The sequence below is a fragment of the Anolis sagrei genome, chromosome 2 (assembly GCF_037176765.1).
Source record: "Anolis sagrei isolate rAnoSag1 chromosome 2, rAnoSag1.mat, whole genome shotgun sequence".
NCBI classification, from domain to species: domain Eukaryota; kingdom Metazoa; phylum Chordata; class Lepidosauria; order Squamata; family Dactyloidae; genus Anolis; species Anolis sagrei.
The window spans coordinates 206037346-206052661 of NC_090022.1; the positions used below are offsets into that span (position 1 = coordinate 206037346).

General features: G+C 38.1%; 1 protein-coding gene across 2 annotated transcripts in view; it reads left to right on the forward strand.

The window, feature by feature from the left end:
• SVEP1 (sushi, von Willebrand factor type A, EGF and pentraxin domain containing 1) overlaps window positions 1-15316 on the forward strand; it is a 127122-nt gene that overhangs the window by 83663 nt on the left and 28143 nt on the right. For both annotated transcript variants that reach the window (XM_067464352.1, XM_060762511.2), the window contains exons 27-37: window positions 602-777; window positions 1220-1344; window positions 2127-2250; window positions 3589-3759; window positions 3892-4065; window positions 6041-6160; window positions 7440-7616; window positions 9176-9260; window positions 11318-11509; window positions 12989-13156; window positions 14002-14674. In XM_067464352.1, coding sequence (XP_067320453.1) covers window positions 602-777; window positions 1220-1344; window positions 2127-2250; window positions 3589-3759; window positions 3892-4065; window positions 6041-6160; window positions 7440-7616; window positions 9176-9260; window positions 11318-11509; window positions 12989-13156; window positions 14002-14674 — 2185 coding nt within the window. The remainder of the gene's footprint in view (window positions 1-601; window positions 778-1219; window positions 1345-2126; window positions 2251-3588; window positions 3760-3891; window positions 4066-6040; window positions 6161-7439; window positions 7617-9175; window positions 9261-11317; window positions 11510-12988; window positions 13157-14001; window positions 14675-15316) is intronic.

The following is a 15316-nucleotide window of genomic DNA, read 5'->3' on the forward strand; positions in this document are numbered from 1 at the left end:
CATATGACTACAACACATTTGTAACTGACAAACAATTATTTGGTTCAAATTTTATAATAATGCATAGATGAGATAGGAAGGTGCAGAATGGGGAACTAATACTAAAGACAAAAAAGGAAGCTACTAAGAATTGCAAGGGGAACCAGGGATTGCAGTCTAAATAACACCTTTGTTTGAGACAGCACCGGGGTCTATTTTAATTGTTAGGGAGACAGAATTGTATCACACTTTCCTTTTAGTGAGACATTTCAGGATACTGTACATTTAAAAATCAGTATAATGAAGTAGTAAATTAAGAGACAAATACAATGAATCAGCACTAAAGAAGAAAAAAATAGTTTCATGTGTTTTCTGTTTTTGTAAAAGAAATCCTTTTTAATCTGTTGTACAAGCTCAGCACCAGGCAAAGCTTGTGTTTCTTCATTTAGAGCACAGCTGAGCTGTTTCATGTAAGACAGTTTGATCCACTCTTATATCTGTGTAAATATTTGTGTCAACAATAAACATCTGCTTTCCAGTGGTTTATTTAAACCATTGGACATGTTTACATGCAACTCAATATGCCTTTCTCCCTTTCTCTTCCTTTTTCTAATAAATACAGGTGGGTTCTTTATGTTAATGGGAAGGAGAGTATTACTGATTGCCCTTCTGTGAATGATGGCAAGTGGCATCATATTGCTGTCACTTGGACAAGTCTTGATGGAGCCTGGAGAGTGTATATTGATGGAAAGATTTCTGATGGAGGCAGTGGCTTATCTGTAGGATCAGAAATCCCTGGTATGGCTCCTCTTGTATTTATGTAGTTATATTTACAATTCTTGCTTTTATTTATAAGTGCTATAGACTGAGATGTTCTTTGTTCTTCCCAAGAATCAGGGCTGATTCAACTGTCTTGTCTAGTGGTTCTCAACCTGTGGGTCCCCAGATGCTTTGGCCTTCAACTCCCAGAAATCCTAACAGCTGGTAAACTGGCTGTGATTTTTGGGAGTTGTAGGTCACAACACTTTTTCTCCAATCAACCACAAGTTATGGAGTAGAACACCATTTCTCATCCACTTCAGGCACCAGTTACTATTACATCAACTGTGCTTTAGTCTATTTAATTCATCCTGTATATTCCATTATTCTATTTACTGATTAGAATAACAATGAGTTGTATTCAGGTTTCATTCATCAGACTCAGAAGCTTCTTTTTGTGTTGGCTTTCTTTTTTGAATAGGTGGAGGTGCACTAGTGCTTGGACAAGAGCAAGATCGAAGAGGTGAAGGATTCAATCCAGCAGAGTCTTTTGTTGGTTCAATTAGCCAACTTAATATTTGGGGTTATGTTCTGTCCCCTGAACAGGTAAAAACATAGTACCTGGTTTTGTTCTTTTAAATAAATTCTCGTTAGCAGTAGACACTTTTTAACCATACAAATTGTATAAAAATATGGCTATATATATATACAAATATGAGAGCCAGTACGGTGTCATGTTTTAAGCATTGGACTATGACTCTGAAGAGCAGGGGTTGAATCCCCACACGGACATGGAAACGCATCGGATGACTTTGGAGAAGTCATATTCTCTCACCTTCCGAGAAAGGCAAAGACTAATCCCTTTTCAAAAAACCCCATGATAGGTTTGTCTTAGGGTTGCCACAGGTCAAAAACAACTTGAAGGTGCAAAACAACAACAACGTGTACAGATAAATTAGTAGCTAAACTTAGCTTCCCAAAAGGCAGCTGACCACACTGAACTTCATTTGAGCAGGGAGAAAAATAGCAATAAGCCCTTTATTGCATTTCATTTCTGGTGCCTTTGTTTCAAACATTCCTTTGGACAATGCTGTATCAATTTCACCTCCTAGTAAAAAACATCTTGCTCATTTCTGCAGCTGTCAAAACTAGCTATGGTCACTTTGACCTGGTAAAGTGTCCAGGTTTTTTCTTTGCTTCATTTGTAGCAAATAAGACGGCTTTTCAAAAGGAAATCACAATTAGAATATTAGTTGGTTTACAGCAGCCGTGTTACATTTTTTAAAATGTTTGGTTTATCCAACTGTGTCTTCATTGTATACAATTCCTTCCCTCATTATTGGGTGGACGTTGTCTGTATATAGACTTCTTCTCTTTTCAACTATAAGGTGAAGTTGCTGGCTACTTCATGCCCAGAGGAACTCCAAAAAGGCAATGTATTGGCCTGGCCAGATTTTCTTCCTGGAGTTGTTGGAAGAGTGAAGATTGATTCCAAGAGCATCTTCTGTGCTGGTTAGAACTTTTATTTTATGATAGTGCAGTGTTTTTCAAAATATGTTTAGAAAAGTCCTAGCAAACAATGAAAGAGTTTCAGAGGTGCCTTAGAGCCATATAACCCAGCCATATAACCCAGAATAACAAGGCAGATAATCCACAATATCTGCTTTGAACTGGGTTATCTGAGTCCACACTGCCATATATTCCAGTCCAAAGCAGATAATGTGGGAATTTATACAGCTGTGTGGAAGGGGCCTTAGTGGGAAAAAACAGGAATGGCTGAGAAACTCCCTTGAAAGGAGTTAAAATATATCAGGAGTCTGGAGGACTAATCTGTTAATAAATTTTCTTGTACCTATTGACCTTACCTTTTTCTCAATTTTTAAAACTTCTCATAAATTAACTGTGTGTAATGAACAGACTGCCAGAATCACCAATAAGTACAGTGATCCCTTAACAGAAACAGATTCCAGAAGAAAACTTGAAAATCACCGGTACTGGGTATTTATTGGTACTTCTTATGACATGTGAAACATATAATACAATTATCCCCATGGCTCACTGGCCTTGCGTAGAAACATTTGATAATTTAATGACTGGAACATTCAGTTTTCATTCTTTAAATTCCATTGTTGTGTAGTAAATGTTCATTGGGACCTCAGGCAAGATATTTATGGTTTCCTGAATCCAGATGTTGAAAAAGTAATGATTAGGATTGGGCAAATAGGAAAGAATTCCAGTCATCCCCTGGAACAATACTTTAAATCTCTCTTGGTTTCTTTTTTTATTTGTAAAATGTTATTTTAAACATATGGGTAGGGAATAATTTATGCTTTTCTCAAGGGAAACAAGAAAACATTTCTCTTTCAACTTGATTGGTATCCAAAAAACTGAGTGATCAGAGTAAAGGTTCGGGAGTCAGAGTTGCTTATTTGGAAATCATTACAAAATTATTGTATTCCCAATCCTTTACATTCATGATTCTATCTCTTTACCTCACAAGGGCTAAATGGGTGAGACAAATAAAGATATAGATATATATCTCCCCGCCCCCACCCTGAAACTTGCTTGCCTAACAGTGAAATGATAAATGACAATTATAGGATGGTATACTTCCTCTTCTAGATGGGGATATGCAAATGTAATCTATGCAGCATGGCCATTTGGTTGGTTGACCTGTTATTTTAATGTTGGGTTGTTGTAGGTTTTTCCGGGCTATATGGCCATGTTCTGGAGGCAATTTTTCTCCTGACATTTCACCTGCATCTATGGCAAGCATCCTCAGAGGTAGTGAGGTAATGTTCTTTCACTAGATTTATCTAATTTTGTCTGTGCATGTTTCTTTGTTCTCAGATTGCCAACCTTTACAAGGCTCCATACCTCACCTAAGAACTTCATCAACCGATCTAAAGCCAGGGTCAAAAATCACCCTTTCTTGTGACCCAGGCTTCCACATAATGGGGAATTCTGTCCTGCACTGTCTAAACCTAGGACAGTGGGCACAACCTCTTCCACGCTGTGAAAGTAAGTGCATAGCCTTAGCACTTTTTAACTTCAGAACTTGCTGGCAACACGGCTATCCCAGAATATATTTCTTAGATTAGACAATTACATTTCACCTCCTAATATGCTTATTCTTATATTGTCTGAGTACAGGGATAAACTGTGGTGTGCCTCCGCCACTAGAAAATGGATTTCATTCTGCTGAGGATTACTTTGCAGGAAGCACTGTTACCTACCAGTGCAACAGCGGTTATTATTTGCTGGGAGATTCCAAGATGTTTTGTGCAGACAATGGAAGCTGGAATGTTATTTCTCCATCTTGCCTTGGTGAGTTGAGAAGCAAATTTGATGGTTATCATGGGGCTCATTTATGTACTCACAAAGGCTTTGTTGACTCAAACACAAAACTAGATGTGGCTGAGAGATCACGTTTAAACACACTGAGGATCTGGTAGGCGCCAAAGGGATTTATAAAATATTTTCCCTTCACGTTGCAGACCTCTTGTATATCATATTCTTTTTCAAAGTCACCTTTAGTTTCGAAGGCAGCTTATTGTGCAGTCTAGGAAACTGTTGTTACAAACCTATAAGCTAAAAGCCTTTTCAAGGATGCAATGTTTTGGATACATTTCTTTGGATCTCGACAGTAGGATATTTATGTTGCTCACTATTCATTTTCTTCCAAGTATGTGAGTCTAAACATTTCTGAATAGCATTCAGATAACATTGCAGACTGAATTTCGTAAAATAGCTTTCACGGCATTGCTTACAAAAGTAAAAGTACATGTTTGCATTTTTGTTGTATCTCCACATCTGTTTGATTTAGTACTTTCTGATAAGTTTTTCTTATGTCCTTTTAAAGCAATGCCATAAATAAAGAAAGGATATAAATTGCTGCCCTTGTACATTCTTCATGCAATGTCTTTAACAGATATTGGTCGTATCATAGAATCATAGAATCAAAGAGTTGGAAGAGACCTCATGGGCAATACAGTCCAACCCCCTGCCAAGAAGCAGGAATATTGCATTCAAATCACCCCTGACAGATGGCCATCCAGCCTCTGTTTAAAAGCTTCCAAAGAAGGCGCCTCCACCACACTCTGGGTCAGAGAGTTCCACTGCTGAATGGCTCTCACAGTCAGGAAGTTCTTCCTCATGTTCAGATGGAATCTCCTTTCTTGTAGTTTGAAGCCATTGTTTCACGTCCTAGTCTCCAGTATGGAACTTCATATTTGTATGAAACAACAGATTGAGTTCCTGAATCATTATAATTTGTGGACCACCTAGAGCAGTGGTTCTCAACCTGTGGGTCCCCAGGTGTTGTGACCTACGACTCCCAAAGATCACAGCCAGTTTACCAGCTTTTAGGATTTCTGGGAATTGAAGGCCAAAACATCTGGGGACCGACAGGTTGAGAACCAGTGGATTAGAGTGACATTACTACAGTTGTTAGTAATCTGGTGCATATGAAACTTTGGAGAATAACATAAGCATAAGATAAGCCAACATCCTTTGTGGTCTTAAATTTATATCAAAATGAAGGCAGGAAAGGAAGACATTGAAAGGTGAGAAGCAAAGATAGCAAAGGATGTATGTGTGTAAATGTGCTTCCATGCTTCTTAACTTCAGTGTAGTTGGTGGTAAGGACCAAGACATACAGTCACATAGAACGTCTTGTTTTGAATTGGAGATTTGGAGAAGTTGGACAAGGATGGGCATCATTTTGGGAGTTCTGAGAATAAGATACAAAATGACAACAGGAGAAAACTTTTAAGAGAGCACCAGGATGTCCCTGTGTGAAAAGATTTGAGGAGCAAAGATTATGAACAGAGACAAAGCAGAAAAAACAACCAAAGAGAAAAATAATACCAACAACAACAAAAACCCACTAGGAATTAACCATTAAAGGGAACACAAAGAAAAGAAGCCTCGAACTGTATATTTAATGAGCTCTAATCCAAAAAGTGCATATTCTGGGACCATTTATAGGAAACAGACAACAAGCAATACATTTGATGCGTAGTGCTATTTTCTAGAGAGAACTATGAACACTGGGGTGTTGTGTGGTTTCCAGGTTGTATGGCTGTGTTCTAGCAGCACTTTCTTCTGACATTTCACCAGAATCTGCTGCTGGCATCTTCAGAAGATCCTCTGAAGATGCCAGGTGTAACATCAGGAGAAAATGCTGCTAGAATACAGAAAGAATACAGACAGAAATGTCAAGAAAATGATGATATGGGATTCTAGTGATTGTTAGTAACAAAAACTGTTGTTGCTTTTTCCCTTTTTAATTTTTGTGTAGATGTTGATGAATGTGCAGTTGGCTCAGACTGTGACTCACATGCCTCCTGCCTGAACACAAATGGTTCCTATATATGTACCTGCATTCATCCTTATAAAGGAGATGGCAAGAAGTGTACAGGTAATAGGACAAGGGTATGAAGTAGTGGAGGCAGGAATGCCAAATGAGATTTCCCCAGGTTGCCTTCTGTATAGACACAGCAGAATTGCATTATGGCTACACTTCATTTGCTGTTGATACTCATTTCTTTAGAGCCCGGTATTCCTGCCTGACAGAATAAGTAGGAAAATGTATGTCAATTTGAAGTTGGATGGGAATCTTTGCTAAATAATACTGCTTTCTTCCATAAAACATGTAATTATTGAAAAACCTGTTCTGATAATCCAATTAATTAATTATTGTAAAGCAGCAGCAGGTGAATTATAAAATTCCATAAGAAATAACATATCACTTTCTTGAAATTTTGTCAGATTTTTAAAAAAGAGATGGTTTATTTAGACGTAACTACTTTTTCAACAGTTTATATACTTTTACATCAGAGGTAGGCCATATGTGAATCCAATTATTGTATTTTATTTTTGTGGCCCCCAGAGGATTCTGCGTTCTCCTGCCACATATATCACATGGGTATAAAGCCCAAGCATAGCCTTCCACCACACACTAAGGGGTATGAAGCCAGACCTGCTCTTACCAGCCACACCCCAAAAACTTTGAGAGGATCCCAGAAGGCAACTGCTGAGCTCATGCTCAAGGAACCAGTAAACCTCCCTAGGAGGTGTCTATGGACAACACTGGCTCTTCGGCTTAGAAATGGAGATGAGCACCACCCCACAGAGTTGGACATGACTAGACTTAATGTAAGGGGAAACCTTTACCTACCATTTAATTTTTTTTAAAAAAAACCAAAACGCTACAGCAAGTGTGCTGACCCAATATGTATCCAGCATAGTTGAAGATGATTTATGCTTCCCTCAGCTGGTTGTAATTGTATCTCCCTCACTGCACTATTAACTTTTTCTTTCCTTTCAGTGGGATCTTAAAATAAGAATTAAATGGAGAAAGGTTTAAGTCTCCCATACCTGCATATAATGGTCCCAAGTCAGATAAAAGCTGTGTGCTCTTATTTTAAAGGAAAAAAGAGGGTGGGATAAAATATGTTACTTGTATTTAACATATCATGTAGACTAATGCTGAGTGCAAGATGTTGTTATTGCAGGATTGTGGAAGTCTCTGTAAAGGGAATGTGAATGGAACTATTCTTTGAATTGCTCTTATAACTGGGCCGTTTTCTCTTCCCACATTATCTGCTTAAATGTTGCATGATTTGTTTTCATTTTTAAGCACATGAGCCACACCTCATGTCAGTAAGCTCTGTTTTACCTTGTATCTGATTCTAAAGAACCAGTAAAATGCAAACATCCAGGAGATCCTGAGCATGGCCATTCACATGGAGCCAGTTCCAGTGTTGGAAGTGAAATCAGTTTCTCATGTGACATGGGCTACCAGCTGAAAGGAGTGACTACAGTTACATGTTTGGAGTCTGGAGAATGGAATCATTTGATACCATACTGTGAAGGTATTGCTTTATGGATGCTTGTAGTTGCTTTCTAGATGTTTGAAATGTTTAATTCTAGTGGCCAGGAAAAACTTGATGATGATGATGATGATGTTGATGATGACGACGACGATGATTCCAATGAGCTGTCCATATTTGCAGATTTTACACTGGCAAATTTGATTAATATGGTCTCTAAGAATCTTTAGGTCCACCAATGTGACTTTGTGATCAGTGTTCATTTGGCGTTGACCACAGAGTTGTGCTAGAGGACCTAGTGCTTCCTTGATAGGTGCTCTCTGAGGTACACAAATAGTTTTGATTTGTGTGTTTTTCCACTTTTGCTGGGCAGGGGGTTCTGCACCCCTGACCCCATTGAATATGGAGGGTTGAGGAATGATGGTGATGAGGCATTCACAAATATCCATCCATAGATGCCAGTTTTGTCTTGGTAACCTGAGGATATAACGTTGCTAGTCTATCTGCCACTGGGACTATTTGGTTAAGGTCATACCCAGATTTTGCCCTTATCAATCAAACAATATTATTCATCACAAAGGAGCCTGGCAACTGTGGTGCATGAATTCTCCACGCATTCTCCAGACTATAATACCCTGAATTCTTTACACAAATCACAGAAAGATAGAGGGAAGAGAGCCTGTAATGTACAGTACAACCCCCTGATTTGTGAGCAAATGCTCCAAGATCTTTCCTCTAAGTGGATAATAAACCCTACATTTTTTATTATACTTGGGCCGAAAGCATGCCATGGAATTACACTGGGGAACCTGGAGAGGCTCCTTCTAGGAGATAATATATTTAGAGCATGGGTAAGTGAAACCATGGATATCCAATTCATGGATAAAGAGGTTATCCATGAATTGCGAGAGGATTTTTATTTCATATCAAATGCATTGCATAAATAAATATAAAACTGATAAAAAATAGAAGGAGCACAAGCGGCTAAATATTTTTCGACCAGAAACAGGCAACAGCGACAGCATTGTCTGTAGCTTTAAAGAATTCTTCCTCTTTTCATTGTGGACAAGATGTGGAGTTGTTTTTCTGCTCCACACACAGTTGCACAAGGTGGAGGATTCTTTTCGGTAGTGCCGTTTTGCCAGGTTGTCTTTTGATCTGCCCACTCCACTTCTGCATCTGTTCAGGGACTTCCAAGTTGCCCATTCTTGGTTTGCCCCTGGAGACAGACCCTTGTTGGGGGCCATCCAATTGGGATTTCCTGGTTTAGCTGTCCGGAAGGATTCTGTGAGAGGATAATGAGTACAGTAGATATCTTTGTTGCTGTTTTTCTTGAGAGCTCAATGGCAATATCTAGCATTCTTTTGCACTTCTGCCCATAATCCTAAGCTTTCTGTTCCTCATTGAGGTCTCCTTTCCCTTTTGCCATGCCATGACACTTGAAGAACTAGAATGTCTTTGACCTTCAATTAGTCTATATGAAATTTTAGTCCACTTTTCCTTTTTCTTCTTCTGGGGTGGTAGATTTGCACAAGACCAGCAGGTAATATTTTAAATTGCTTAATCAGAACAGTGTTTTACCATTTTGATTTTTCTTTAAGCTATTTCCTGTGGAATCCCAGCTGTTCCTGAAAATGGTGTGGTCGATGGCTCAAATTTTACTTATGGTAACAAAGTTATCTATAGGTAGGAGATTATTGTGCATTTGAAAGTCTTGCTTGACAAAAATATGTGGCACTAATGGGAAGAGATCACAATTAAACTCTACTTTCTCAAAATTACGGAAAGAAACCTGGTTCCAAATGGTAAATTCATACATTTTGCATTTTTATGGGAAGATCTGGGAGATAATAGGTTTGATTGATCTGATGTTGATGCAATAATAACAACTGGGAGTTTTGCACAAGCTAGAAAATAATGTGCAGTACATTGCTAATTCATGAAAATTCTGTTAATATTCACACTCTCCCCACATCCCCACTGGCATGAATTCCTATCCATAGAGGCTTTACTCCATGCACCTGATGGAGTAAACTGAATCTACAAATGCTTACACTATGAGTGCTTACTTCCATGTAATCTCAAAGGTGCTACAAGATCCCTTTGTGTCATGAAAATATGAAATTCTGCAACTGTCAGTCAGTACTGGCATACTTTAATCATCCTCTGTTAGATGGCTTGTAAATAATTTGTAGCGCTGAAATACTGAGATAATCTTGAAGAGTTTACTTTACTTTTGTACAAAACATATAAGATAAAAAGGTACAAAATATTGTACTTGATAAGAGTAGTAAACATTATTTGTCTGACTGCATGCACCTAACACTATTAATATATGACAAGCAAAACAAAGGTGCCCCTGGTGGTGCAGTGGGTTAAACCACTGAGCTGCTGAACTTGCTGACCTGGGTGAGCTTCCTCTGTTAGCCCCAGCTTCTGCCAACCTAGCAGTTCGAAAACTAGCAAATGTAATCATATCAATAGGTACTGCTTGTGCGAGAAGGTAACGGTGCTCCATGCAGTCATGCTGGCCACACGACCTTGGAGGCATCTATGGACAATGCCGGCTCTTCAGCTTAGAAATGAAGATGAGCCCCATCTCCAGAAATGGAGATGATCTCCATCCCCTTTACCTTTTTACCCAAAACCACAGCAATGAACTCAAACAAGCATTGTCAAATAGACCATATTTTGGATATTCTTTCTTTAGATTCCAAACTACAGTAACCTAGATTTCTTGTGTAACTGGAATCAGATGAGTAATGACCAATGGAGAAATGATAATCTGTGTTCTCATCCTACATGTTGAAGTGCACATGGCTCAGGAATTTAAGAAACTGGGATGCCTTGGTAGTTATAACCTTAGCTGGTAGTTGCAGATTATTTTGTGTGATGTGAGACTCCTCTACATGGGCATTAAAACACCGACTCAAACTAAATTTGCTCCTGGCTGTCTTCATGACATAGCTTTAGCTGAGGGCCCATCTACACTGCCCATATAATGCAGTTCCAAATGGCATTAGATGGTCAGGGAGGACATACATATTGCAGTTTGACTGCTTTGAACTGCATTACATGTATCTGCTCTGTCCATATAATGCAGTTTCAAGTAGCATTATATGGCAGTGTCTATGGTGCCCTAGTTTCATGGGTTTTACTTAATTTATCTTATTATTATTTTAATATGGTTTGTCCCATTTTAGTAAAAGGTGGGGAAAACTCTGGAGTTTGCTCCAGAGTATTGCGCAAATTTGGGGCAGAGTGGGAACTGGGTTTGGTTTGATTCAGACCGGTCCACTGTCCACATGGAACTCTGCTGCCATCAACTTTTCTCGGGGGTTATCAGCACAGGAAGAAGCGGATTGACTGTGCCAGTGTCACCCTTGTTACTGCTCTTTGTCATCTCCCTACATTTTTTTCCTGGTGGTGCTGGCTGAGAAAAGTGACAGTGACGTGGAAAGTGAGGTGATGATCCAGCAGGGTCAAAGTGATCTTCCTGTCTCCCAATCTGCCACCACAGCAGATTCAGGATAGTCCATGTGGCTGCCTCTGGCATTTCTATTCCTGACAGGCTATGGATTTATTGATTAGTGTAGACATGAGCATAGTTAGAATCATGGTGCAGGAAATGTTAAATATACTGCATGTGATGAGTGGCCACTTGATTGTGCTGATAGTTTCTCTGTAACAAATGAGCCATATGTTTGTACATGTTTATAATTCCCTTCCTTACCTAAATGCAGGTGTGATAAAGGATACATTTTGAAGGGAGAAGAAGAAGCAGTGTGTCTTCCAAATGGCAAATGGAATAATTCCTCTCCAGTTTGTGAATTAGTAACATGTCCCCATCCGGTGAAAATAAACAACGGAAAATATGTAATGAGTGACACAACATACCTTTCAAATGTATCATACACCTGTGACACAGGGTACAGGTAAACGAGCTACAAATATGTACTTTGGTAAAACACGTATCTACAAACTAAGAGAGATGCTCATGGAAAATAATAGATATGGAATTAGGGGAGGGGGATCTTTAACATATATTCTGTACTTCGGGTAAATGTAATGCTCCTGAGAATTCATATGGAGTTAGTCATCTTAACCAACATATAATTCATTCTTTAATCTTTATGTTTTAAAAGCTTTGCTAGACAAAATCTGCAAATTATCGTATGATCAAAAGACTCCTGTTTTTACCTTGGAGGCCAACAAAGTCTTAATTTGTTGTCGAAGGTTTTTATGGCCAGAATCACTGGATTGCTGTGAGTTTTTCAGGCAACCTCTGAGGTTAGATGTGGGCAAAACGTCAGGAGAGAATGCTTCTGGAACATGGTCATACAGCCTGGAAAACTCACAGCAACCCAAAGTCTTAATTCCTTCTAAATTAATACTGCTTTATAACATCTAGATTGCTCTGAAATACTCCTCCATTAAATGTACTTTCTGAGAACAGCTTTGTATACTACAATGATGCAAAGTAAAAAAAAATGCATATTTTGATTGTGATTGCAACTGGCATGGCTTATAATGTCATTAGCTTCTGATCACTTTTTGATATGGAATATTCCTTGTAACACTTCTCCAGTTAGAGTTCTAAGCTGCCTGTACTATTTTAATCAAAATCCTGGCATGTGTCTTCTCACTCTACTCTAGCAGAAGATCTGTTTTGCTTTATAACACTTGTTAATACATTTGTACCCTCTTTAGTTTTGGAACAACATGTTGTTAGTATTATTTGGGTACTGAAAAAACAGCACACAGCGCAGCTCATGTGCCACAATAATTCAAGGTGACATGGAAACCATGGCATATAAGAAAATGATATATTTGTGGAGGCAGGCTGATTGCATCTGGTGTGCATAGAACAACTCATGTTTATATTCAAGAATGTAAGAACTTGCATTCAGGCACAAATGAAGAGCCACCTTGAGTCTCATATTTATTCATTTATTTTAAATCCTGCTTTCCTCTCAAACAGGATCCAAAGATTCCCAATTTGAATGAAAACTAAATACATTTAAAATACTGGATAGCACAAAAAATTAAAAATGAATGAACAATCACTTTAAAAACATTAATTTAAAACTGTTTCAATGACCAATGCTGGGAAACTTACTTTTGCAAAAGGCTTTGTAACTTGTTAGAAAGCTCCCAGAAGTAACTGACTATATTTGGGGGTTGTTAGTGGCTTTTTACCTAGCATTTTGAAATTATTTTTCAATCCTTTCCTCTACTATCCTTCCCTCCAATGAGCAGTTGGGCTTTATTTCCTGAAGTATGGACTGGTGATAAATATATACCCCTGGATTTATTGATTTATGCAATTGATTCATTTTCAATTAAAGGACTGAGAAAAATACCACATTTTGCTCTTCCAATCATTGTCCTTTTTATGTTTATCTGTCTCATAGTTTGCAAGGAGCCTCTGTGCTTGTGTGTGAAGATACAGCTAACTGGAGCAGTTTACCTCCAGAATGCAAAATTGTTTCTTGTGATCTCCCTCCTGTTATTAAAGATGCCATTGTAACTGGGAACAACTTTACCTTTGGAAATACCATCACTTACATGTGTAAGGAAGGGTATGTAAATGAGCTCTACTAGATTAGAACTCTTAATGAATACATATTGCCAGTCAGCAGATAATAGTGAAGTGAATAATGGATTTTTATTTTCAAATGGAAGAATAGATAATTTCATTATTTTATTCGCTTTCTGTGAGATAAGTGGTAAAAATGAAACGGTGCAATTTTTGAAAATTATTTACATTTCAGGACTCACTGTATGCAAAAAATGCATGTGGAATTTTCTGTGCAGAAAGTTTCTGCATAGAAAAAACTCTCTTGCATGGAAAAATTGCAGAATGTTGTACAAGAAAATAATTTTATACAGGAAAAAGATTTTCTGAGTACAAATGCAAAAAAAAAAACCCATGGGGTTTTCTTCACAAAAAATAATATTTTCTGAGCAGAAATGTTATTTGTTGTGCATATTTAATGAATAAAAAATCCTGTACTGTGAGTATTCTCACTCACCTATCATTCTCCTTATTAAGGATTGTGACTCCTGAGAAATTAATGTTTCAGCCATTGTTCAAATATTAATTTTTCCACCCGTACTGTATACATGACGATAACGCTAAGATTTTTTGGTGTGTTTTTTTTTTGTTTTTGTTTTTTTGTTTTTTGTTTTTTTGCTAAATCTGTGTTTTCTGTATCAGGATACTATGTTATTAAAAGGTAGCCGTTAAACTGCACTAATATACTGCATTTATCCTGTGCAAGTCTTTTAATGAGGAAGGGGAGGAAGTATTTAAAGTTACCAAAATCTCCAATATTTTGAATTTCAAAGATCATCTATAAGATAATAGAGATTATCTGGAAATTCCCTTAGGAATGTAATGCTGGTATTTTTTCCCTATCTACAGCTATACATTAATTGGTCCAGAGACTGTTGAATGTCTGGCAAATGGTCAATGGGACCTTCATCACCAACAGTGTGTGGCTGTTTCATGCGATGAACCACCACCGGTGGAACATGCTTCTCCAGAGAGTGGTCACCGGCTGTTTGGTGATGAAGCTATCTACTACTGCTCTGATGGATACAGCTTAGCTGGCAATGCCCAGTTACTTTGTAATGCCCAAGGGAAGTGGGTTCCCCCTGCCGGCAAAGATGTTCCTGAGTGTATAGCTGACTTCTGTGAGAGACCACTCTCTGTATCATACAGCATTTTGGAATCCTCGAACAAGGCCAAGTTTTCTGCTGGGTCAATTGTGAGCTTCAAGTGCATGGAGGGTTTTGTCTTAAACACCTCTGCTAAGATTGAATGTGTTCGAGGAGGGCAGTGGAACCCATCCCCACTGACTATCCAGTGCATTCCTGTTCGCTGTGGAGACCCCCCAAGCATAAAAAATGGTTATGCAATTGGCTCAAATTATAGTTTTGGTGCAGTCGTGGCTTACAGCTGCACTAGGGGATACTATATCAAAGGAGAGAAGAAGAGGACATGTGAAGCAACAGGAACCTGGAGCAGCACAGTACCTACTTGTCATCCGGTGTCCTGCGGAGAGCCAATGAAACTTCCAAATGGAGTTATTGAGGTATTGCTAAGTTCTTGAAAGCATGAAACATTAATTATATTTGTGCAGTTTACCGTTCAGAATATTTAAGTCTGGGAAAATAAACTTGAAAAATGTTTTAATGTAGAATAAATAGTGTAATCTTTTTTTTTTCAAATGAAAGTGAAAGGGTGTAACAGACCAGGTAATGTAGTTATGGAAAGAATTTACTGTCAGTATCAGATATTTCAAAATTAGATATGTACAGTTTCATCCACTAATATTAGCATTTTTGAGAAAAACACACACAAACCAAATTTGCAATAGTGTCAAATGATACCTAAAAACCACTTTTTTCATTCACTAGCCATAAAGATGTTGAGAGAGGAAACTGGTATTGTTCTTACATACACACATGCACTTACAAATATTTTCCGTATTTATTTATTTCCCATATTTCTATCCTGTCACTTCTCAACCCCCGAAGGGGGACTCAGGACAACTTACAATTCACCCCTGTTACGAGGCCACTACATAACAATTACAATAATAAAACCACAATTGAACATAAAACATAATTAAACAATACATAAGCCATCATTAAAACAGTAAAACAGCCTCGTCAGCCATATCGTTGTTCCAGTCAAGTCCCTTTAAGGTGCTGCTTTCATCTATTGTCAAAAA